Raw genomic sequence first — 25,252 nt, forward strand, 5'->3', positions numbered from 1 at the left:
TGATAGTACTCAAGAGCAATTTTATCGATGAGCCCATGTCACCTTTTCAAGAGAGAAATATCAAAAATAATATGACCAGCATTAGTGACTTCTATGCGAGTATCATTTGCTGAATGTCTTTAAGTTTCAGACATTAAAAGAAAGCAGCTCTGAAACCACTTGACCATCATCTGTTTGCCTGTTCAAACAAACTGGTGACCAGTGTTCATCGTAAAAGATTAAAGAAACCCTACCATATAAAATCTCATTCTTGAACCCAACCTGTTAGCTAAATTAGAAACAGACTAAAATCAACACAGCTTTTCATAAACATTTTAAACCACACTTAAGTTTTACTATAAACATGAATGAATCAAAATGTAATATGTACCAACAGCACTCAAAATAAAAACGGGAGACTCCATCATTCTTCCAGTAGATGCCCGTCTCCACAGTGTCAGGGTGACCTGATCTGGAGCGTGAAACAATTTGGAAATCAGACATCCAGCTGAGGAAGTAAAATAAAAATTAGACTGGTAAATTAGCTACTCTTAGACGGTTCTGACATCAGTATTATTAACATGACAAGCCAAGATTCTGTACAGTTTGAGGACATACAAAAAGAATGCTTCAGTGACTGGTAAACAAAAATTAAGTCATTGACAATATTAATATATTTATATTAATACCAACAAGGCTGTTATTTTTTATGTTCAACTTAAGAACGATAACCATTCGTTTAAAATTGAGGGTAGTAGTCTCTCTCTCTCGTGGGTAGTGTTCTGTAGGGTCTTCCATCTCGTCTCTTTTTTCTGCATGTGCCTTGGCCCAGGGTCTCTCCAGTACAACTCGCCTGTTTCCAGAGTCTGAAAACACCGTACTCGCATGGAATGAAAAAATTCACAAGGACTCTACACAAACAGGAGTGTCGCGAGGCCTCGTTCTTCCCTGTAAATGTATATCCAAAAAAAATAACTGTTACTGCGACAACGTTTCCCCTCCAATATCTATTCCAGGACACTTTGACCCTCAGAGAAATCATACAGAATACAGTACATCACGTTTTGTTTTACTTCACTTGAACTGCAAAACGAGAAGGCGGGGAACAGAAATAAGAATTTACCAAAGTCTAGAACTGAATATGATTCTTTGTGGATCAGCACAGAAATCAGGGGGAACAGTTGGAATGCTTTTTTTTTTTTTGTGGCATCCATAATGGCTAAACAATGACTCCCCCTCCATGCCTGGTTTCCACAAGTCCTCTTCGCCCCAGCAGTGAGGGCCGGGGGTTTTGGGGGTGGGGTGGGGGGGTGGGTGGGGGCAGGCAAGGGCATCAGATTGCTTAATCATTCTTCTTCTCCCCCTCTGGTTTGTCTGTGATGGCAGCAGGTGCAGCAGCAGCATCACCTGCTGTTTCTGTGTTTTCCGGGACCTGCTCAACTCCACTGGTGCCAAACTCGTTGACTCTGTTTGGATCCACCCGGTAGATCCAGCGCTGGTAAAGGTAGACGAAGAACACCACATCTGAGAGAAGAAGAAGCAGAGTTTAGTTTGATTACATGTATTTAAGATTCAATTATATTATCCCAGTTTTTGAAGCTTATGGGCAGAGTCATGGTCAGAATTAACTTTGTATAAGCAACATCCATGAACCTAGGCTGGTGAAAAACAGCTTAATCCCTAAAAGGCACAGTGAACACTGGAAGATATTTAATATATATAAAAGGAACATTTGGTAGGTGAAGTCGTACCATCTCTGAGACACCCTATCCTGTACATCATGGGCATCTTGATGACGAAGGCAAACAGGTCATCAATAAAGGTATTGAGAGCCTTGTAGGTAAGCATCCTCCACGGGAGGTGGGCCACAGACTTCATTTTGTAGTTGATGAAAAGCTGTGGTGTCATTGTAATGAAACCTGAAAACCAGACAGAATGAGAAAAGCCTGGTTAGATGACGGAAACAGTTTCACCCCAGAGGCAGTAAATAAGACAACAGGCCACATGACTGAGAGCGCCCTCGTGCAGTCTATTATTACACAGCACATTAAACGGCTCCTGGGAATTAGATAGGCAACCATGATGCAATTATGAAAACATTAGCTGAACGTACATCCATATACAGACCTTTGTAATTAAAGAGACAATAATAACCAGACTTAACTTTGGCCTTCAAATAGATTAACAAAAACAATCAACACTGCAGGACACTGTCTAATCAATAACACTCCTGGAAAAGGAATATAAGAAAGGAAGACGTTTACGCTAATATTACACAACACAAAAAAAAAAATCTGAGATGGACTATGGACTGAAATCCTTCTGCAATGTTGACCAATACATTTTAATTATGAGTCAAAAAGCTTATCTTTGCATAACTATCATTATTTTATCATTGAAAGACTAAAAAAGCCTTGAACAAACAAAGATGTTAAATTCCATTTGAATGAAGAAGTGTTGTCAAACAGGATACCGACAGACCTTCAGAGTTTCACATATTTTGTAATAATGAAGCTTTATTTGGCCAAACAGTATTATTCATAAATTGTTCAGGCCCATCTGCTTGGACTACATTCTCATTGTGCTATCAGTATATTCTTGAGTCACTCATTTTATCAAGTTACTCCTGAACGTCATGTGAACGCTGCATGTTTCATATTTTTAAAGCAATCCTTTTTGATGACTCAACAACAGCCATCTGTAAGTGTCGTTACTCGGTGTCTTAAAGGAAAACTATTTGTAGCCTCACTAACTTTTCTCGGCAGTATGAAAGTCACTTCTCCAGTCAGGACTTTGGATTCAGATGTGATAGTTGTATTAAATCATTTTATATATATATATATATATATAATTTTTTTTTTTAAAAACATCTGGCTGATTTCATTCAGTACGTAAGAGAAAAACATGTGCACTGTAAATTTAACATAACCACCAATGCCCCCTGCATCATTCAATTTACACAAGCAGACCAATAGAAAATCAGTCTACACGCATAAATTATGAAACGTTAAAAAAAAAAAAAAAAAGAAAGACACTCCTCTCCTTTTTTTTCTTAACTTACCAAACGTTAACAAGAAGCCGTAGAGCATGCTGAGTACAAATGAGTACCAGCCTTTGTGCTCTACATACAATAAACTGTAGACAGCATAGCAGCCAAACAGAGGGTAGAGCAGCCATGACAGGTACTTGAAGGCCATCTGTTCAAAAATAAAAAGAAATGATCAGAGAGAGTAGTAAACAACATGCAATACTGATAGTGATGTACTACTTTAAGAACCTGCTTGTGATTTTATAACTCCCACAGTGAGTTTCAGCCTCCAAAACAAGACCTGAAGAACTATCAGACCCCTCTACCATCACACTTCTCAAAGGTTAACTGAATCTTACATCGTCGTAGATTTTGGTTGAAGACTTCACGTATGTCGATTTGTCATTGAATACCAATCTTGGAAATACTCCAGCTATTTTGTTCTCTCTGTCCAACTTGAAAAACACAAAACATTATTGGTTATTGAGCAATCATAACAGTATAAGAGGAAGTATAAACATGGTCTATCTTAGAGCCAGTACAGTGTTCAAGCTCATCAAGGGGGATCTACTTTTCATTCAGTCACAACAGTCACCTGCTGGGCAGAAAGGAAACTCATCGTGTTGTCACTTACCTTGACGTCCATGACCTTGGTGATTTTCCACAAGTCGATGAGAAGGCCGATGAAGACGCTGACCTGCACGACAAAGTTGGTTTCATTGTCCAGTATGTACAGCAACACCACCAGGGACTGAAAAACTCCAAATATGATGGAGCGCACTGACAGGCCTTCCAGGGACTGTCTGCTGTTCCAGAACTGGATATCTGAAGAAGAGGAGGAGGAGGAGGAGAAGGTAAGTTGTTGTTTTGTTACTGAAAGAAAAAATAAAACTCATGCTGCTGAGAACTCACCATTCTTGAAGGCAAGAAACTCAAAGATGCTGTGCACAATGGAGACAACAATCGTGATTCCCAGCAAGTATGGATTGGTTTCCAGAAGTGCCACCTAAACAAAGGGAGTTTTTTAATTTTTTATTTAAAGCTTTAGAGATGACATTTATATACGTTTCATCACAAGATCCTCAAAACCTGCTAAATGTCTGAACAATGATCTTTATATACAGTATATATATTTAAAATGCAAGAGCAGCAGTCGACATAACTTAGAGCTTTTAGTGACAGTAAAACTGTTTCAAGTAAAGATGCAGTAAATCACATTTCAATTAAAACGTGTTTGTTTTTAGGTGTAAGTGTTCATGTGTGTTTCAACTTATAAAAACTTGTTAAATGTTTGTCAAGAAAGATGAACAGAAATCCTATACAGAATAAAATGTAAAAAACAAAAACTATTTGTCCTATTATAGGAATTATAGTATTGCGCTTGTGAGGGAAACACTGAACCAACCAATACTGTTCTGTGCCTTAAATCTATTACCTTGACAGAGTCTTGGTCTTCGTCAGACTGCTCGTAGGTGTCCTCTGGTAAGAAGTTCCATGGAGAGCGAGCGTTCTGGGCAGCATAAAGCTGCCAGCGCCACAGGGACAGTGGGCAGTAGTTGAGGCGCAGTGGGAGTGTTGTCAGGGTGTCATTGATGGGATAGTAGTCCTTCTGAAGGTTCCAGTAGTCGTTAAAGTACACTATGGGATAGTAGTCGCCACTAACTGCGTCAAACTTGACATCTAAAAGGGAGAGAAGGCAGAAAAGTGTCAAATGTGATCGGTGTCTCGGTGAATGGGAATCGACGTTCTTGGCTCTTTTAAAACGAACATCACTTTGCAGTAAATGACAAACAGAGGGCGGAGCTTACGCTGATCTAGAGGAGGTGGTACAGAGCCTTTCACCCAGGCAGTGTGGTCATCTACCATGTTGATGGTGAGGTTGGGGTGCCAATGAGAGATGATCTCCACTGGACCGTGGCTCTCTGCCCGCTGTGAGTTGACACATTTCATTAAAAATGTGATGAGCTGATGCAAACTGTACACTTAAATAAAACTAAATCAACTCCTTAATGCTCTCAGACAGATTAACTTTTTAAAATAACCTCAAAACCAATTTAGTATTTCTGCCATGTATTTTAACCTACCAGTGGACATATACATCAATAATGATGGATTTCTCTTTAATGAAGCTTTTGGCCTCACTGACAGTAAACAGACATTTGGAATGAAACAACAATATAACAAACCTTGATCACTTCAGGATCTGCTTCTGTCTCTCCCGTTAGCAGATTCTTGGTTTTCATAAACTTTCTTCGTTTGAATTTATTCAACACTAAAAAGAGAAAACAAGGTAAGCTTTAAGTGCACATAAAATAGCCCACATAGGTTGTTCTTTCACCATTTACAATCTCAGTTTTCTACGTGAGCTTACTTCTTGTCGTATGAACTGTTGCCAGTCTGCGATACTGCCCCTTTCGTTTTGGGTCTGGATGGAATCCACTTTTAGTGAAGTAGACGTGCATGTAGAGAGACCCGTTCTGCTGCACTCTCTGCAACAAGAAAAGTAACACAAACAAACATTTTCAAAAAACTGCTAACGCCTTCACAAACATGTCTTTGCTGCCCTTCACACACTGAAACCTTTGCTGCCATACTAATATGTGCTGCTTCTCTTCAGCTACTCACTTTAAACCCCACCTCCCCATCCTTAAGTCAGCCTCACCTCAGGGATGTCCATCTCCTTATATTGCTCGTAACAGCCATCCCCATTCTCCCCTGTGGTCCAGTCTCCGTAGATCAGGTCCCTGTGGAACCAGAAGAGCGCGTCCGTGTTGTTGAAGTCAGAGAACACCTCGTCCTGGGACACGTACACGTACAGATCCTGGAGGACAGGTGAGAAAATAAAAGGTGTTTATGATATAACGGAGTCAGGGGAGGGCAGCGAGTCGGTCTGAAAGAGCACGATAATAGTGGTTAGCTCTTTTAATACTTCAGGGGATCGTACTGTGAAGACTTTAAGAATGAACAGATTCAATTAAAAAGATTTAATGAAGAGTTGGAGACAGGAGTGAGGTGGGCAGGTGTAATACCATTAGGGTGTCCTTGGTGAAGAGGTTCCTGCTCGGTACTCTGGGTGCCCCGGCTGGCGTGCTGGGGTCAGGAGTGGACGGTCCTCTGCGGAACCAGCTACTGATCGCCCAAATTATGAAGATTCTGGTGGAACAGGTAAAAACGGGGTCAGAGGATAATAAGAGGAACACAAACATAAATAAGAGCAACAGCAGGAGTGATGTGTATGAGATGAAAACACTCAGATTGCAGAGAGAGGGAAACCACGAGGATGCTAATCTGATCGAACTGTATCCAGTTTAACTGCATTTCATTTAGACTGAAAAAGACACGCCCTTTTTGCAACAGAAATCAGAGATTTGGTCATAAGACGTGAGTGAACTCTCTGGCACATCTTTTAGCGGTCTCATTATTAAGCTGCCTTTGTGGGAAATGTTCTTTGTTCCATGCATAGTTCCTCTTTTATTGTTGGGAGTCAAACTGACTTCTTAAATCTGCTCCAGTCAAAATGATAATAAATAGACTGTGTTACATAAATATTTTGTTAACATAACCATCCACATGGATGTTGGTGTGACCTTCCCTTGTCCAGTCCACACTGATCTTCTCTAACTGTAGCAGGAGGCTGAAACTAAACTTGATCACTGCCAAATCCAGCACTTACAACTTTGACTGATAAACATACCTGTAAGCCCTTTTCAATTGATAAAGGTAACGCCATTTTCTGGTAAATAATGTTTACATCATTAGAGTTTCTATCTATCATATAGGTCCCATGAAGTACAGGTTTAACGTTGTAGTTCAGAAATAAGCAGATAATTGTATCCTAATCATTTTTTGAACTGTTTAAATGATGGCAGGAAATTTGTTTGACCTAAATTTACACACTTAAATAAATAAGAGACATTTCCATTTCTAAGAAAAGGGTCATCGCTCATCACAGTAACTTTGAATGGACTTGTTCTTTTACTTAGGTGGTTGCCAATCAAAGTCTGTCATTCAAACTAGTGGACAAAACAGCCCTCACTTCTGAGATGCTGTGCATGTGGAGAAAGTAATTATCCCTTGTACTAAATTATTCCTGAATTTGCAAACCATCTAAATTAATTGCTACAAATCTCCTTCACTCCAAAGAGTAGACGGGTGAGTCAGATCAAACACTCAAAGAATCTGCAAACCTATACACACGCATGGACGGAAACAGTGAATCACTTTCGTAGTGAATCAAAGTGATCCAAAGTGCAGGATTTTTATTGACATTCACCTACCCCAGAATACAAGTCGTAGTATTCATGAAATAAAAAACCAAGCACTGACAGTGGACAAAACATTGACTATTGTCAAGTCTGACCCTTGTCAAGCAGACTGAACATTTTCCCTTTGGACTGTGGCTAAAAAACTATCAATGATTCAGTTATTTGTCGTGCTGTCTTCTGCTGCAGTTTGCACAGAAAGGATGAAGAGGGAACTTTCCACAGCTTCACTGTTTTGCAACCGTTAACTTGTAAATGGCCTGTGACGCCACCATAGTACCAGAGGGGCCTATTGATGATCTCTTTCGAAAGTAAAGATTAAGAGACAAAATGAGATGAAACTCACCTGAAGAGAACTCCTTTAATCACCTGCCATGCGTTAGGTGCCTGTTGCTGCTGCTGAGGATCCTGTGCATTTTCAGCCGTCTGCACAGTCTGCTCATCTGTTGTTGCAGCAGTTCCATTGCTGCTCACCTACACACAAACAAACGGGTAACAGATCTTGTCATCCAGGTCAGAGGAAGCCATTCCTAAAAGTGCAAAATGATTCTCGATGCAGTATGCAGGTCTCTGATCTCCAGGAAAACCAGTGAGTATACAGAACAACTGGCCTCACATTATGGACTCCATTTTCACTTGTTGCTATAACTGTATGTTTAAGTGAGGTATTACTGACAGATGTACGTTACCAAAAAAATGAAAGAAGGGGCTTTGCAATAAAGCGTGCTTGCAAACAGCACATACCAGTTTGGAAATGATCAAAACAAATTTACCGGTAATTGAGACAATCATGTCAGTCACACATGTTGCAAAAAAGAGCCGAAAACTCCTATTCTTCTCAAAGATGAGGATTTTCTGTTTTCATTTGAACAAAAAGTAAAGAAACGCTCAGAAGAGTCCAGCTGTATCAAGACATTTTATGAGCCTCTGGTAAACACACCGGTCTTATGTGTACACTTTCCTTGGGACATACATTTTCAAAAACACTGTATTGGGTTTTAGTAAAAATGAATGTTTCTCATTATTCTTGTATTGTATTTTACAGGACATCCAAAGGACAAAAGCAGTGCTACTGAAGGTCACTCAAGATAAGACTTCATTTCACGGAGGAGTGTAACGTCTTCATCAATCTCCATTATACTCTATAGACCTTGTATTTATAGCTAAGATTTACTAACTCCTTTGATTTCCAAAACAATCCGTAAAATCTGCGCTTTGTTAAAACCCCTACCCTCTAGCAAGGCCACTGTGTCAAAAGGACACAATACACAAGCCAAGTCATGAGACTCATTCACTATCTAAACATCTAATCTCCCCCCATTGTCACCAACACAAGGGAGAGCAGAGGTTGGCCTCCAGACAACACTTGAGTGAAAATGCATTCTGCTAAACTGTAATATTTACACAGGCTTGCTGAAAGGCCTGCAACACACACACACACACACACACACACACACACACACACACACACACACACACACACACACACACACACACACACACACACACACACACACACACACACACACACACACACACACACACACACACACCTTGCCAATGAAGTGACTGAAAGAAGATGCCTTGTGTTGAAAAGGAGCAATTCTGTCATCACAGAGATAGACTTCTGTCTCTTCATAGGATTGTAAAAATAATCATCACACAAAAAGATGACCAATATGCTAATTGACAAAAACAGGTTTACAGATAAATGTAATAATTTACAATGGTACACTCTGAACAGGGATTAACGATTAACCCCCTTTCAGGCAGCAAATGCTTAACACTGGATTGAATGAATGTGTGTGTTTGACTATTGAAAGAGGGAAATATGTTCATAGAGATCTGTCTTTCACAGAGAAATGGAGATGTGTCTTGTATTATGGTGAGTGTTAGCTACAGGAGTAAGCAACAAGTGATTACAGCCAATAAAGATCAATAGTGTAGGTTGCTAGTATACAAGCTAAAGCAAATACAATTAAAAATGTACAAAGCAGAAAATGTAATTAAAACTGAGAAAATTCAATTCACCACTTAGTGTTTCACTTGGATTAATGAAACCACAGAAGTCTCCCTAAACCAGTCTACTAGCAACAGGCCTTGAGAGCAAAATTAAGAGCTTTATCTCTCCTGAATTTTATGGCAAAAGAGACACAAAGGTTACGTTGTATCCTTGCCCTAGTTTCTACCACTTGTTGGTTGCCCTTTATCTGAAGTAACAGAGCCAGACATATTTTTATCTTAAACACAAATCATTCTCGATTTGTCATTTGGGGTTTTCCAGATTCCTCAATCACGCTTTTAGCTGAATGGGTGAAAAAAACATTACAATAAGACCATGTCTTTAATAAGACCAAAGTTGGTTTCAACATATTGCAACTATTGCTCTAATCCAGATTATTGTAAGAGACTTATTGGAAATCTGGAAGGACTTCTGGGATTTTTTTTTCTTTTTTGAAGATTTCCATGGATTAATTGTTGCTTGGCTTTGTGACTTCACTGCAACTGAAATACATTTGAGAGGCAATAACACGCTAACATTGAGTTAATCTATAAAGAGACCCAAAGAAACTCCTTAAACTACACTAATTTATTATAAATCAAATGGCAGGCGTTTCAGTGTCTTGATCTATAAATGGCATATATACATCAACTATTAATTGTTAGTTAATGCCTGTTAATCTATAGTTTGTGGTGCACAGTACTAATAGAAATGTTATGCTCTGCCTGGCCAAAGACTTGAGCCTTGACAGTGCCATGATTTACTTTGACCTCTGGTAACTTGTGATAGTGATATTGATATTAGTCATTGAGGAAATGTTGACCAATTGGGTAGATACAGCCCTAATTACCTCAATCAACTACCATTGTAAAATCAGAGAGCATTTCAGTGTCTACACCTGATTCATCTCACCTGTCAATCTTAAAATGACCTGCCAGGTAAAACACTGCGCGGTGAACCACTAAAGGTATTGTAGATAAGTTTTATTCGGCGTGAGTGCTTAGAGAAAGACAGCATAGAGGTTTTTTTTTTTAAACAGATGTTAAGTTATATATATATATATATATATATATATATATGTGTGTGTGTGTGTGTGACAGCAGGTTGAGACTGGCCTGTTTAGTGAAGCTGCGTCGGTCGGGTTCAGGCCTAGCATACTGACACGCTGCAGCAGTCAACCAACTCACACATATATAAACCTCTGTTACTGTATGACTTCAGGTGAGATCTGACCACACAAAGCTGAACTCCTTCCGCTCCGTCGTTTGCTAACAGGGAGGATTTCTCGACGTATCTCACATAACAGGAGGGGGTCGTTTTTAAAAAACCAACCGGCACTGACAACGTCACTCAGGCTCGTGTATGTTTGCTAATGTCTTTCAATTTAACGGTTCCAAAAAAAACCCGAGGCTTAAACAAAACTACAAGGACTCCTTCACCTGGACGTGAAAAAGAAAACAGGATAATGAGAGTGTCATTCATTTTACCTCGCCGTTGCTCACGGTAGCTTTAGTCGCTTCGCTCTCCTGCGTCGCCATCTTTCCTTTTCTCTGTCGGGCACACACGCCACCACACTGCTGGCAGGGAAACTGCGCTTCGTCTCGCGAGAGGTCAGATGTGTAGCGTCATAGGAATGACGTGCATCTTCAGAGGAGTGATGTGATTAACCCTGATCGCATTATTAATTAGTGTGAATGCTTCAAGCATTCACACTATTGTTATTTTTGATTAACTTTTATTGACAAGGGTTTGATAGACTCTCTAGAAACACTCCCAGACATTCGGCTTAGAAAAATGTTTTTTTTTTTAAATAACCGTAATGGTTGAAAGCAACAAAAGCCTATTTAATTTACCTCGCCAAACTCTTATTCTATTTCTTATTCTATTTTTGCTTTACCTTGTAATCCTTGAATTAGAGAAACTTATTGAGATTTAAAAATCTCTTTTTTCAAGAGTGTCCTGGACAAAACAAGCAGCAACACAAGTAAAAGTAAATATTGGACTTAAATTGCCCATAGGCCTATCAATTCCCAAAATTAACATTTATAGTGAACAGAAATAAACATTAAACTACATACAAAAATGTCCAGGCAAGAAAAACAATCCCAGGGTTATGAAAGGCACCCTAACATTGACATTATTGACATTGACACACTCTTGTTGCAATTTAAATCCATGATAATCCACCAGTTACTGTACTCAGGATAACTGCATGGCTTCAGATGTTTCAAATTCAGACGGCACAGCCTTCGAGTTTGAAAAGAGGATGTCCACTTGGTCATGATAGTTTACTTTGTAAAATGTTCTGTGTATGATATTCAGAGGCCAAGGCTAAGGTTAGGGTGTTATTATAGAAACCTATATGTAAATGAGTTAGATAGGGCCATTGCAATTGCAGACAAATTCAATCATTATTAAACGCTTGTGTCCAGGCAAATTCATTTTTATTATTATGCTTTGGCACATTTAACAACAGAACCTTGGAGATTGACAGTTTATAAAAAAGGAGCAGGTGGGAGTACAGTTTGCGCATGTTGGTAGTGACATAACTGAAATGAAAACACAAAAAAATGATTTACACTTCTTTTGTAAATGTCAGTGGATAAAAACAGATTTGAATTGGTAACATAAATCACAGGATAAATAAGGCAAAGTATTCACTCGTAAATTCAAAAGCTGAGAAATGAGACGTGGTTCACAGGAGACTGATGCTGTAGCTGTTCAGTGTTCTGGGAATGGAGAGACTAAACACAAATGATATGTTTACCTTTTAGGTACCAGCAGTCAACACATTGAGTCAATGTTTATTCACCACCCAAACATCAGTTAGGGTTAGGATGAATTACAGACTTTTTTTTTAAGAGGTTAGTACCAACACAAAGTACTCAGAGGCTATCCTTTAATCAATTCGATTACACCACTGCAGGAAATGTTATGTGTTGTGTTTACACAGGCTTACTGCAGGAATAATAAAGTGAATGGAAGTGAATGGTGTTGCCATTATTTACTGTAAATGCTTCACGTTGTCCTCCATTAGTAGACAATAGAGCTAAGTTCAAACAACTTCATATACAAATGTTTTGATGGACATTTTAGAAAGTCAACATACAGACTGAGTTTTGTATTCAATTTTAAACTGGGAGAAAATAGTATTTCAGTGATTCAATATAACGTTTAAACTTTGAGGAATTCTTCTGCCCACTTGGAAACCTAAAAATGGGACTTATTGACATAATACATTTCAACAAAATGTGACATTTTAAAAATGTGACATTTTTGGAGAAAGATATCGACAACAATCCCATAGCAGATTTTGTACACATGTAGACAGCAATAACTGCAAGGAGAGCAAACAGTTCAACAGTTTTAATTGAAAAAAAAAAGGGGGGGGGGGGGGGGGGGGTAACGGGGTGAACAGCTATGATGAGGCAGCTCTGGTTTGGGATTTCTTCTTCTTTCCTCTTCAACTACGACTTTCCTGTTTGTAAAACATGACTGAAATACAGTGGCTTCAGTTCATCTTAAATTGAAAAAACTGGGAAATATTTTTCTCTTTTTTAGGATAACATATTAGTCAGGAAACTAAGGACCAGTGCCTCTTTTTGTTTAGGAGTCAAAAACTCTAACAGAAATGTACATTCCTCAAATATTCTACTCCAACAGTTGACTATTAACAAGTTTGTGCGATCAGCTCGGTACAGATTGAAAAAAACTTAATGAGCGAATATGAAGTATTCTTTAGACTGTCAGTCAAGATTTGTTCATTACATCGACTCCCACCTTGGTGAACTTGAGAGCAACAAGAACTGAGAAAGCAAATCATTGAAAAGGTTGAACAGCAGTGCTAGAAGTGAAGAATATAGTCATCTTCAGCATGCTGCATGACATTCAACAAAAACCCTCTATCATTGGTTCAAGCTACACTTGTAATGATCCTGTAGGATTATCCCAATGAGGACCCCAAGAGACCTGACGCTCATGTCTATCAGGATGTACTGGCATCAGTGATAGAGGTTGAACCTAAGAGCGCACTCGTTGTGTCATGGCGGTCAGGGGAGAAAAAAAACCAACGTAAAAATACTCTAAAACCCGTTAGTTTGCAGGCCTACATTTCATCTAAACCATAATCCTCCTCAGGGAAGTCTCCAACAGTCACATTTTGGGGCTTCACAAATCCACCGTATTTGTCCTCACATTCAAAGTATTGCTTCCCTTCAACACTGCAGAGACAAAATTCACAAAAACAAAGGGTCAAATGAGAACTGAAAGATCACGATTCTAAAAATGGTGCCGAGGTAAAATGTGTAGAAAAAGAGCTCTTACGTTCCATTATGCTTCCCCAGGGGCTCGTCGTACTTCACACCCACCCAGTAGCCAGCTTTGAAATCCGTTGTACCTGAAATGACCATAACAATATTTTTCTTCATGCTTGGTCTTCCTTCTATTAAGGCCTGCCTTAGATATAATTAAACAGATTTTATGAACTGCTGAAACTTATAATAGTAAACTATAGTTACAGACTGTGGATCGAATATGTGTCAAGTCCAATAAAAATCCACCTGTATGTTTTTTACTGAGTGAGAGTGTATATATATCCTGATTTTATGCATTTCCCCAATCCTCAAAGCTGCTTCATTTATGTGGGTGTGCAGGATGAGTTGCAAAAAAAATTCCCTGGACTTACTGTTTCTCTACAATTACACCTACAAAAGGATTTATACCACTTATAAATACTACTTGTTCATGTTGTTTATTATATTGTGTTGGTTAGGATTGTTAACATTTGTGTATTGTAGATTTTGACTAACCTTCCCTAAATATTCAAACTTGTCTGTACTGCTTTGGAAACATAGATTACATCTACCATACCAGTAAAGCTCATTTGAATTGAATTGAGTGTAACTGGTCGGTATGCAGGTTTTCTTTCGCTTTCTTTACATTTTTAAAGTTTATTTAGCTTTATCCACACTTACCAACAAACATGACTGTGCCAAGCTTCATGGGTTGTCCAATGACCTGCACTTTACACCGGTTACCGATAGAAATAGCGTTTGCAGCAACCTTCTCTTCCTCTCGCTGAGCAGCGAGCTCGGCTTTCTTCCTGGCAACTTCCTCCTCATTGTACTGACCGAGACGAAGATTCTTCATGAATGACCTTGCAGAATCTGAAAAGACAATCAGATTGTACTTAACACAAGAGTGATTCAGAAAAGACTGTGAAAGCACCTTTTATCAAAAAAGATTGGTTAAATTATTGAAACTAGTTGCCAGTGGTAACACTTAAAAACACACTTCAACAGACAATCAGTTGCAAACTATTGTCTGGAACAAAGATTGTTATTTTTTGTGGATGAACTGAGTTACAAATAAATATGAGCAGTAAGCTCAGCATATATATCTAAATCTATAACTGTATTCTTGCTGCAATAAGAGAATATGGTCACAAGATCAGATAAATAGGTCTTAATTATATTGAAACAAAAGCACAAAATAAAGTGTTTTAAAAAAAAAAAAAATCACAAATTGCACATAAGCCATAGCATTTGAGATCGTACCTGTTCTTTTCTTATAGGCTTCATCTGGAAGTTCAAACTTCTCCACTTTGGAAACATCATTGAACTCCAATTGACCTCCACTTTTATCAATAACCTGTGATGAAGGTTGAGACATGGACACTAATAAAAAAAAAAACATACTGTGCTTCTGAAGGTTTTAGCTATTACTCCAAAACTGCTTAAACCAGAAATAAGCAGGAGGATTATGTCAGCTTTTTTTATTGCAAAATAGTTACATTTAAATCCAGAAGTGAGCCGTTTATGATTTTAAAAATCTTGACAAACTGATAAGACTAAGTGCTTATTAGTACCCACTTGTAAAGAGATTATTTTTACCCACAATACATCACAGCAAAGTAGAATACACATTCTAACAACGAAGAAATAGATAATCTACCATACCGGTAGTTGTTTAGCTGAAAAAGCATAACATCAAATCCACAAAAAATGAGCCAGTGCATACAAAAAGATGTGAAATTACACAAAAGAAAATATTTCTGGGCAAAACAGATACATACGTGTATTCTGCACTCATCATCAACTGGATAGGATCCCAGCAAAGCTTCATTGTCATCCATTTTCTGCAGGAAATTGTCAGACACACCATATAACTCCAGGTCCATGCTGGAGAAAGACACGCCAACAACCATCTCCAGCTTCCCCTGATTGTAGTTCAAACGGAGAGAGAGGTTCAAACAACAGGATAGACTTTTAGTGGATATTGTTGGGTCTGTGAAAACAGGGAAGGGGAATGTGTATTGCATGTAAAGGTAGTCATGTCTAGCCTTTTGTTTTTTTTCAAGGTTTATAATGTACGGTATTGTTCTCACCTTGAGTGCTGCTATAGTTAGAGATCTGTTGAACCTGCGCTTCACCTCAAACGAGGAGATGGGACTTGTCAGGCGGACATCCACATACGGACAGGTCACCACAGTCAGGTCGCTGTCCATGGTGCAGTATTAATACAGCTTTTAGTTAAAAGCTGCAAACAATGAACAAAAACAAGTTACACAATAAGCCCAGCAGATTCTTTAAATTAAAATAATGTAATTTATTAAGTTTATGAAGCCAGTCAAAAAAACCAACTTCCGATGACAGGGAGGGTTTATAATGACCACGCTCTTAAATGATACCACTCCCACATTAAACTCGTGTCGTCCGAAGTCCTGTTAAGGTTTTACTCGTCAGTTCATCCGACTTCCTAAACATGATAACGCAGAGAGGTGGACATGTGCATATGGACATACACACGATGTTATTTCACGTTTACATACTTTATCAGATGGGAGCTTTACACCATCTCATTTCAGCTAGCTCATTCAGCTGCGTCAACGCTAGCTGTTTTGGTTGCTAGCTGTTTTGGTTGCTAGTAGCAGCGCAGTCACGTTGGATAGAATCAGGTCCTTATGCAAAAACATCAAGCTGCCGATAAATACTCACATTTATCTGAATTAAAAGTGACAGCTCGCCCGAAGAAGACCACTCGATACTATAAATCCAACTTTCGATGTGCGAGTTAATTGCAACAAGGTCTTTCGATGCTCCGCTTCGTGTGTTGCTTTGCCACGCCAAAAATCACGTGATACCGGCCATCTCGATGACGCGCCTGTTACGTCATGATCCCGTGTTTTTATCATAGATTGTGTTTTTATATATCTATGCCATCATCGGTATCTCTTCTGGATGTTTTAATTCGCTTCTTAATCTAGTTCACGTGACTGAAATGTTGTTTTGATTATGGGAGTATGTAGGATTAGTATGATTGAATTTGTGTCCAGATTAGTGTCATCGAAACACTATTAGAACAGCAGATGTCGCCATTTCGGACTCAAACAAATAAATAAAAATGAACCATCTTTATTTTGTTTTGTAAAAACAACCAAATGCTTATTTTTACGATTTCAGAACATTTGATCAACAGTGAAATTCTTTTCATAATAAAAAAAGGTCTAGTTTAATTTTAAAAAAGTAACAATAAACAATGATTGATTTATATCTTTGTAAATCTATATTTGTGACCTCTAAACACTAATGCAAAGATAATTTATTCTCCAGAATAAACCTGTGTTATACAGACTTTGGAATAAACTGTATGACTGTATGATATAAACTTTGTTAACTTAACAAAGGCGGATATATTTGATAAGGTGGTTTGAGGGTTCCTGCACAGTGATAAATTATGAAAGGCCCTATGTTTTAACATCTACATTTATATTACAATTATAGTTGCTGATCTCAACATGTAAAATAACAGCATAGTTTGTTATGGTTAGAACTAATTCTGCCTTTTGGAAACATGGTGACATTCATGTCAGTTGCAGAGTTATACAAAGTATATAGATGTTCAGATATTGATAAATTGATTAATATCTTGATTAAAAGGCCGATCTCATGGCACGTTTACTGAAAAGAGGTAATTCTCAGATAAATATATCAGACTGGCATGTATGGGCAGAAAAGAGAAGAATCTAAAGAAGGGGAGTTACTTCCAAACAGCAGGCAGGAAGAGGTGTGGGTAGAAAGATACGCCTGCAGCTCCACAGTGAAACTTTTAAATCCAGTGGTTGCAAAAGGAGACAGAGGTCTGCATGCCTGCCTGGCATCATTCACACTTTCTCTGCAGAACATGGTCACACAGTATTTTGCATGTACACAAACATGAGGCATTGATAGATTTAATGTTCAACAATGTTCTGTAGGGGAAAATAAATAAATTAGTCTGCCCAAACAAACGCAAATTATAACAGCCGTGTTGGTGTAAGCTTAATTGTTAGTGTTGGCACTGACAATATTTGCATTAGAAAATCCGCTCCCAAACTAGTCTTACCTGAACAAACATGGAGGAACTGTCAAGCAACAGTCTCCCTTTACATCACTTAGTAGTTATGATCATTTTGGAAAAAGATATGAGGTGTGTGATAACCTGACAACGTCTGTCTCGTTAAAGTATTTATACCATAGGTATTTACATTTTATGCTTGTTTCAACTTGTAGTTTCCATAGCCTCTGGTATTAATATTATTATTATTATTATTATTATTATTATAAGCTTAAACATTTAAATACTGTCTATGCATAAGTAATATAAATGTACATAACAATCTAACATTGGCCACTCTGGCAGCTCATTTGTGTCTGAAGTTTTTTTTTTGTTCTTTTGTACATTGCTTGTTTTCTCTGAACAAGGATATACAATGTTTAAAACCCACTCATGAGTATCTTGAACGTTATTGGGACAAGATAAATATTTCTTAAATAATCCCTAAACAGCACTTGAATGCCATGGTTTGTGGCTCTGCTTAAAAGAAGGCTTTATAACTGTCTTAACTGTTTTATTGTGGCTTCTTTTTTTTCATGTTTGATTATACATCCGTTTGGTCAACTTTTCTTGTTTTTGAATGTGCTTTTGTTTTTGAATAGTTTAAACAATGTTTAAACTATGTAACAATAATTTAAAGGTTGGCGCTGTTTGAGGTTTCCGACCAGGATAGGGGCGTGGTCGCTGGCACATTCACTATTTGGCGGAGAATGGGAGAGAGAGAGAGAGAGAGAAAGAGGAGGAGGAGGAGGAACTAGTGGTGGAAAAAAAAAGTTAAAGTAAAAATGGCTTCCTTGTCTTTGGAGTCTGCAGAACAATCTGAAAACAGCCCAGACGAGCCGACGGCATCGGAGATCAAAGACGAATCAGATGCAGTCATAATTACGGAAGAGTTGTTCAAAAGTTTCCAAAAGTCGGCTCTGAGTTTCTCCACCGACCAAATATCATGTCTGTGCGAGGCCCTCCTGCAGGCTGGCAATGTGGATCGCCTGTGGAGATTTCTATCCACCATACCTCCTTCGTCCGAGCTGCTACGTGGCAACGAGACCCTCTTGAAGGCCCAGGCACTGGTGGCTTTTCACAGGGAAGAATTTAAGGAGCTGTACGCCTTACTGGAGAGCCACGACTTCCACCCGTCTAACCATGGGTTCCTGCAGGACCTGTACCTGAAAGCCCGCTACAAGGAGGCGGAGAGGTCCCGGGGCCGCAGCCTAGGCGCAGTGGACAAGTACAGGCTCAGAAAGAAATTCCCCCTGCCCAAAACCATCTGGGACGGAGAGGAGACCGTGTACTGCTTCAAAGAAAAGTCTCGAAATGCTTTGAAAGAGTGCTACAAGAGCAACAGGTACCCAAATCCAGACGAGAAGAAAAACCTGGCCAAAGTGACTGGACTGTCCCTTACACAGGTCAGCAACTGGTTCAAGAACCGCAGACAGAGGGACAGGACCCCGTCCGGGAACCACAGCAAAAGGCAAGGGTCAAAGCAAAGCCATTTATTGTAACATTTCAGTTTGGAGAAATTCAAAAGTCATTATTTATCAGAGAGCTGCTTGGAACTACATTTATTCTTGTTGAAACTAGTCATCAGTCTATGTTGTGTTTTGACAACAGAGATCACTTATCCAGTCCATGAAACTACCAGACCAAACCCTCATGGTAAACAAAGATCTATGAGCCTGCACAGAGCAGCATAGAAGCAGTACCAAGCCACACATTTAACTGCAGAGTAACATCATTATTAACAAACAACATGGATCTGCTTAGGAGACTGACAGAGGAGCTGAATTTTGACAGCAGTAAAGCCACACAGGTCTGAGACGGGAGCATGTTGCTTTGTTATGAAATGTGAGATTCAGGCGCCCACAGTGGCTCAAGTTTCCTGAAACCCTGCACCTCTGCCTGGGCCTGCAGGGTGACCCAGGATAAAGAAAAAAACTCAAACCAGGGAAGGTGGGGGTGGTAAGCAGGGAGTGTAAGAGAGAAAGAAAATCCTCTTTATGCTTTCACACAGACTGAAACCTCAGAGTTTTACAGCTACTATTTCACCAAGCAAAGTGGGAATATATCAGGTTTATCTTATCAGATCTTGTAGTTTGGTCTGGCAGGCGGTTTATCTTGTTGGTCAACCAGGACTGCAAATATTTACAAAGTAAAGGAACCTAAACGATTTTCAAATTCAGCCTCCATTCAGTGCTTTTACACTGTTCAACTGTTGAATGAAACAGGTTTTGTACTTTGGAAGATTAACAGAAAAGGGTCACAGGGATTAATATAATAGTACCAAGTGGCTGGTCTCACAAGAGAGAAATACGGTTCAACACACGCTTATTTCTAAATTTCCTAAATTCTGGATGTTATCATAAAATGTAAATTCTGTACATTTTGACAGAAATTATTTATGTAAAATATGTAGACTAAAATAATGAATTTAATCCCCAGAGACAGACAGTGTCTATAAGGTTCTAATTAAACTATTAAGTATTTCTGCAGCAATGCATGTCATCACTTTTTAGTCAGTCATCTTTGAGTTATTGAAACATTTTGCACTATTTAAAGGATTTTTGTAAACTACAAATAAGTATCTAATACAATATGTTCAATCTATTAATGAGATATTCATGAAACATGAAGATGGCTGTAATGATGTGAAAAAATATGCATTTGTTTCTTACATTTTTTTTCTTTTCTTATAGCCCTTTATAGTTGTTTGTTGTCTGATATGTCTAGTCAAGTCACATTTATTTATAAAGCACATTTAAAAACAGCAACAGCTGACCAAAGTGCTGTACAGTGAATTCAAGAAACATCTTACAGGAGGTCACAACATCCACAAGAAAACTTAAAATAGAATGAAAAATAATGAGCACAACTTTGTTTCATAGTCTTGCAAAACAAAGAGCATTAATTAAACTGCTTCAAAAGCATTCACTGTTTAGAGGATTTGAAAGTTTTAAAGGGAATCAATAGTATGACATTCAAAGTGTTAGTACCAATACAGACTAGCTCCCAACACTTTCCCTTTTTATCTGACAAACTTTTTCTTGTTCCAGTGAGTCTGATGGGAACCACAGCACTGATGACGAGGCGAGCCCCATGGACGACAGTCCTGAAAAACCAGAGGAGGCTTCTGGCTCCACTGCCTCCATCATCTCTCTTTCTGCCGTGCCGTGCAATGCGGGAGGCCAGCTGATCCTCAACGGCTCAGGGGGCTTCCTCACGTCCTCTCAGCCGTTACTTCTTAACGGAAACTCCCTCATCTCCAGCAACGGTGCTGGTGTCATCATTAACGGGCTGAGCCTGGCCGATTGCCAGACAGTCACTCTGAGTCCTGTTGGAAATAACTCGTCTCTGATACTGAACGGAGCTCAGGTCATAACCAAACCTGCTGTCAGTGCGCAGCAGCAAACAGTGTCTATGTCAGAAGGGGTTTCAGCCATTGATGCCAATCTGAGCAGTCTTCCAGCTCTGGTTCTTAATAATAACGACGCACCAGCCTCAAACCCCCCTTCCATCATCTCTTTTCCCCTCCAAACTAAGACAGGCAGCAACAACGCAATGGATTGCATAACTGTCTCCAAATCGGAGGACAGCAGCCAAACAGTGTCTTCCACTTCTTCATCGTTATCCCCGTCTTCGCCAACTCTGTCTTCCCCAGCAAGTCTCCCCTCGCTGGCCTTAACGCAAAGCACCCAACAGCTGGATTCCATCACCCTCCCAGCCTCGATACCCTCCATCGAGCCCCTCTGCAGTCCACAACGGGAGTACGTTATCATAGCATGCGCTGCCTCCCAATTGAACACTTCCAGCTCGGTGGTTGTCTCCAGCAGCTCCACGCCTCAGGTCTTTTCTCCGCCCCAAGTTGTGCCTTCCATCCAGGGGATTCCAGTATCCCAGCTGGTGCAGCACTCCTCTGGAGCACAGGTGTCCCAGTGCCCCCAGTTGGTCCCGGTTTCCTCCCTTGCCTCGCCAACACCTTACTTCCAAAGCCAGACAGTAAACACAGGCAGCAAACTGGTGCAGCACCAGCAGGAAGTGTCGACATCAACTTCACTTGAAGGTGCCACAACCATAGTCTCCATCTCCCAGCTGCCGCAGAGAACAGCACACCAGCTGGGGAATCAAACCACAAACTCAACACCCAGCAAAGTCCAGGTCCCACAGGTTATTTCTTTCTCTTCCCCGGTCCCAGTCCCCCAGACAAAAGGCACCACACCGCCACAGTTAGTCTCCCTATCTATGCCCCAGCTGGTCCCAGTACCCCCAATCCAAACTTCACCCACCATTTCCTTCCCCCAAGTGGTTCCTGCCAGTCCTTCTCTCTCCATCCCCTCTGCTGGAGTGCCACTACAGTTCTTGACCTCAGCACCTTCAGCTGCCGTGGTACCACAGGGGCCTCTGAGGATGAACCAGCTGAGGCCCATCCAGGGTGTGTGTCCTCCAACCAGTATGGCTCCTGGCGTGCAGCTCCTCAACTCTGGGGTCATTCAGCTGCCGTCTGCTCCTCCAGGTATACTGAATTCTTCAGGTATGAATCATTCATTAAATTAGAAAGAATGCATACATTTACATTTATATAGTAAGGTCAGCATTGCCTGTATTTTTAGGATTGTATTGACAAGAGTTTTCTATTTGTTGCGCCTCAAATCTGAGAATTTAACGTTGTTGTGTGATGTCAAACTGAACATCTTTAGTTTTTAAGACATGAATTTGGCATGCATCCATACATTTCATTTGCTCCATTTTGTGGTGATAGCAAGTCTTTTCCAGTTGTATTCCCAAGAGCTTAACTTGTTGATGTGGCATCACAAAAGTTGCAAAAGCACAAAAAAGTGTGGCATGTCGTGATCTGGCCCATCACAAATGACCAGGATATTGGTTTATTTGATTCAATCTCAAAAAAGTATCCTCTTATCTTTAAAAATGATCTCTTTAATGGGAAAATGAGCAAATTGAGTAATTCTGCTACTAAGTTAATCGTGGATGGATTTTTTTCCAGCTTTTTTTTATTTATTTATTTTTTCAATTTGCTTCCTCTGTGTTGTAACTAAAGTGTTTTCTTGAGGTTCCTGATGTGTGGCTGTTATGACACAGTACTGAATGCTGTTGTCTGCCTTTTATATATCATTATTGTAGGAAACCTTCTCCTTGGTGGGAGCCCTTACCTGAGTGTCCAGCAAGGCAAGCTGATTTTGACCATCCCAGCTGGCATCCAGCTTACAAGTTTACCCCTGAAACCAGTCTCTGAGGCTCCACCCTTCTCTGCTAATGGACTGAGTCCCATCCTCACCACCTCTGCCCCTCCGATGACCTCCCATCCCTCAACCACTTCTGCCCCGACCCCCGGCGTCCTCACATCATCGACATTAAACTTCATCAACTCGTCTCCACCGTACTGTGCTTCTGACACTGGGATACCTGCCACCCCCTCACCTCACACACTGGACCACTCAGTCACCTCCACAACTCTGAACACACTAACTCCAGAGAGTATGCTAACCCTTAGCCCCATGTACAGCGGCGTGACACCCAACAATCAGCTCTCCCAACCAACCTGGAGCCCCGTGACCCTCTCCGCTTCAGCTGGTCTGACTCTGTTTGACGGGCGCAGCAAGGGAGACCTACCTGTAGACCCGGCTTTGTTAGGCCTCCCTGGGGGAGAGTCGCTACTGCTGGGAAGCCCCTCATCAGAGCAGGATGTGGAAGCTAACTCTGCACTTGGTAGTCAAGAGGCTATAGATGGAGACTCAAAGATACTCACTCAGCTCCAGTCTGTCCCTGTGGACGAGGAGCTGGGCCTGTAGTCTGTTTACGTTGCTTGTTGGCAACCCAACGTCACGAAAAACACAAAAGCATGAAACACACAGTAAGTTACAGAATATTCTTTTTTAGAAGAGATCTAAAGATTTTCACCTTTTTTTGATCGATGAAGATCCAGTCAGCCTTTTCACCTGTATAGATTCTGACATATACAACAATGATGCTCTCAGCAGGGCCATCGTTGCGTTAGCTGGCACTTTTAAGACAAATCCTCTACAGCTGTATTTTACATTGATCCATACTTGCTTTACTCGATTTTTCCGACACAGAAGAATTTACAAAGATTATAATGCTTTGACTTCTTACAGGTCCCTATGTTAAAGAAGACTACACAATATATACTGTACATAGATATACACAAAAAAGCCTCTTACATAATTTTTGCAGTTCTGAGCACTGCAGACCAAGCGAAGCTGATTATGAAAAATGAGTTTGGTTGAGGCTACCTGGCAGAGGCTGAGATCTCAATGTATAAAAGGAATGCTGTTATCTCCTTCACATTCACAACCTGAAATCAATAATGAAACAACACTCCAGGAATGATGTGAAGATCATAGTCTTTACAAATGGAACTGAGGTATGTGCAACCATATTTACATATTAACTTTAAAGCTACACCACCGTGTTTTATCGCTACAAGTTACTGAAGTCTGGGTTAAAGTGTGCACCCAGACTGCATTTTATTCAAAAATTGGTTTAAATGGCTTTCTCCCAGAAAGAAACCCAACAAAACAGAGGAAAGAAAAGGGTCTCTACTCCAGGGGTTCTCAAACTTTTTTAGACCATGGAGGTGAGAAATGTTTTCTAGGACCCCCTCATCATTGTAACATTGAGAAGTATATATTAATACAATGTATTAATGTACTATGCAGTACTTTGCAACAATAGAATTAGGCTATTTTATAAACTGAGAAAATGGTGTTTTTTATTTTAAGTTTTTTTTTCTTTTTTCTTCGTGACTATGAAGTGACAGACATGCCACGATTATATCAGAGTTGATATTGGCACAAAACTACAGTGGGCGGGATGGTTGGACAAAATAGCGGATTTTATTGGTGCAGCAGGTCTCAGATTGTAGATCTGCTTGTTCAGTGATACAGTACACTTTTACCATTTTTTTGTAAATTATTCTGTGGACCCCCAAGCTATGAGAATCACTGCTCTACTCTATGCAATACATGTTTGGTGTTTTTATAGGACAATGTGTTTGTGAAATGTGTGTATTCTTGGGAGATGGAAAAAAAGCTTCTGAAAACTGAAGCGTGACAGTGCATTACACTAAATGTTTGCTGTGATCTCACGTAGTGATGTTTGTAGCATTGCATCCATATCTGTTTATTATTGATAAGTGCCTTATTTCAAACCTTCCAAGTTTTTTGGTTTTGATCAAGTGTGGTGATTTTTTTCATTTGTACACTTAAAAAATTGCTTTACACCTTACCAAATGTTGACATTAACTTTATACCTGTTATTGAATGTCAACACTTCTCTATGTATTTTCTGTCGAAACATAATGTGACGGTTCTGTTTGCATGATCAGAGATCTTTCGTCTGTATTTGTATATTTTGCACCTTTCATTGACAATGTTTACGCTTCCTCGCTGTGTTATTTTATGGCAGTGGTGGGACTCACATTGAAATGTCCTCATTCTTCCTCCATAGACCATAAGAGTCCTTAACAGAAAAGATAACTCAGAAAAACCGTACAACACTCCTCATCATGTGAGCCCTCCACTGTCATAACACAAGTAGAGGTTTAACTTTAGGCCATTAACGGTACATTAAAACTAC

General features: G+C 39.7%; 3 protein-coding genes across 4 annotated transcripts; 1 reads left to right on the forward strand and 2 right to left on the reverse strand.

Annotated features, from left to right (window-relative positions):
- Positions 1–312: 312 nt before the first annotated feature.
- Positions 313–10,891, reverse strand: clptm1 (CLPTM1 regulator of GABA type A receptor forward trafficking). The gene is made up of 14 exons (XM_079353590.1): positions 10,759–10,891; positions 7,616–7,743; positions 6,037–6,160; positions 5,670–5,828; positions 5,379–5,496; positions 5,194–5,279; positions 4,816–4,936; positions 4,443–4,687; positions 3,920–4,013; positions 3,642–3,832; positions 3,367–3,462; positions 3,041–3,176; positions 1,731–1,898; positions 313–1,503 (listed from the first exon to the last, which is right to left on the reverse strand). Exons 1-14 carry the CDS (start codon positions 10,807–10,809, stop codon positions 1,322–1,324), a joined length of 1,899 nt encoding a protein of 632 aa, XP_079209716.1. The 5' UTR covers positions 10,810–10,891; the 3' UTR covers positions 313–1,321.
- Positions 10,892–12,622: 1,731 nt separating this feature from the next.
- On the reverse strand, positions 12,623–15,824 carry tbcb (tubulin folding cofactor B). Its single transcript, XM_079353316.1, has 6 exons — positions 15,657–15,824; positions 15,345–15,488; positions 14,827–14,920; positions 14,245–14,436; positions 13,595–13,667; positions 12,623–13,491 (listed from the first exon to the last, which is right to left on the reverse strand). Exons 1-6 carry the CDS (start codon positions 15,774–15,776, stop codon positions 13,377–13,379), a joined length of 738 nt encoding a protein of 245 aa, XP_079209442.1. The 5' UTR covers positions 15,777–15,824; the 3' UTR covers positions 12,623–13,376.
- Positions 15,825–18,308: 2,484 nt separating this feature from the next.
- On the forward strand, positions 18,309–24,185 carry six5 (SIX homeobox 5). 2 transcript variants are annotated; one of them, XM_079353585.1, is made up of 3 exons: positions 18,309–19,115; positions 20,695–22,169; positions 22,778–24,185. In XM_079353585.1, the coding sequence occupies exons 1-3, from the start codon at positions 18,430–18,432 to the stop codon at positions 23,443–23,445; spliced, it is 2,829 nt and encodes a 942-aa protein (XP_079209711.1). In that variant the 5' UTR covers positions 18,309–18,429; the 3' UTR covers positions 23,446–24,185. The 2 variants fall into 2 exon arrangements, with proteins under 2 accessions (XP_079209711.1, XP_079209712.1); XM_079353586.1 differs by having other exon boundaries at positions 20,695–22,151.
- The last annotated feature ends 1,067 nt before the right edge of the window (positions 24,186–25,252 follow it).

This window comes from Symphodus melops, assembly GCF_947650265.1.
Source record: "Symphodus melops genome assembly, chromosome: 10".
NCBI lineage: Eukaryota > Metazoa > Chordata > Actinopteri > Labriformes > Labridae > Symphodus > Symphodus melops.

Bases quoted from the DNA above. Each gene is read 5' to 3' on its own strand.
- six5 (XM_079353585.1), top strand. From the start codon at position 18,430: ATGGCTTCCTTGTCTTTGGAGTCTGCAGAACAATCTGAAAACAGCCCA. The intron at 19,116-20,694 runs GCAAGGGTCAAA...TTCTTGTTCCAG, and splicing joins TCCGGGAACCACAGCAAAAG to TGAGTCTGATGGGAACCACA. The intron at 22,170-22,777 runs GTATGAATCATT...TCATTATTGTAG, and splicing joins AGGTATACTGAATTCTTCAG to GAAACCTTCTCCTTGGTGGG.
- tbcb (XM_079353316.1), bottom strand. From the start codon at position 15,776: ATGGACAGCGACCTGACTGTGGTGACCTGTCCGTATGTGGATGTCCGC. The intron at 14,921-15,344 runs GTATGTATCTGT...CCTTCATCACAG, and splicing joins ATGATGAGTGCAGAATACAC to GTTATTGATAAAAGTGGAGG. The intron at 13,492-13,594 runs GTAAGAGCTCTT...TTGTCTCTGCAG, and splicing joins CTGGGGAAGCATAATGGAAC to TGTTGAAGGGAAGCAATACT.
- clptm1 (XM_079353590.1), bottom strand. From the start codon at position 10,809: ATGGCGACGCAGGAGAGCGAAGCGACTAAAGCTACCGTGAGCAACGGC. The intron at 5,497-5,669 runs GTGAGGCTGACT...TTCTTGTTGCAG, and splicing joins AGGAGATGGACATCCCTGAG to AGAGTGCAGCAGAACGGGTC. The intron at 1,899-3,040 runs GTAAGTTAAGAA...TCTGGTTTTCAG, and splicing joins CGGCTTCTTGTTAACGTTTG to GTTTCATTACAATGACACCA.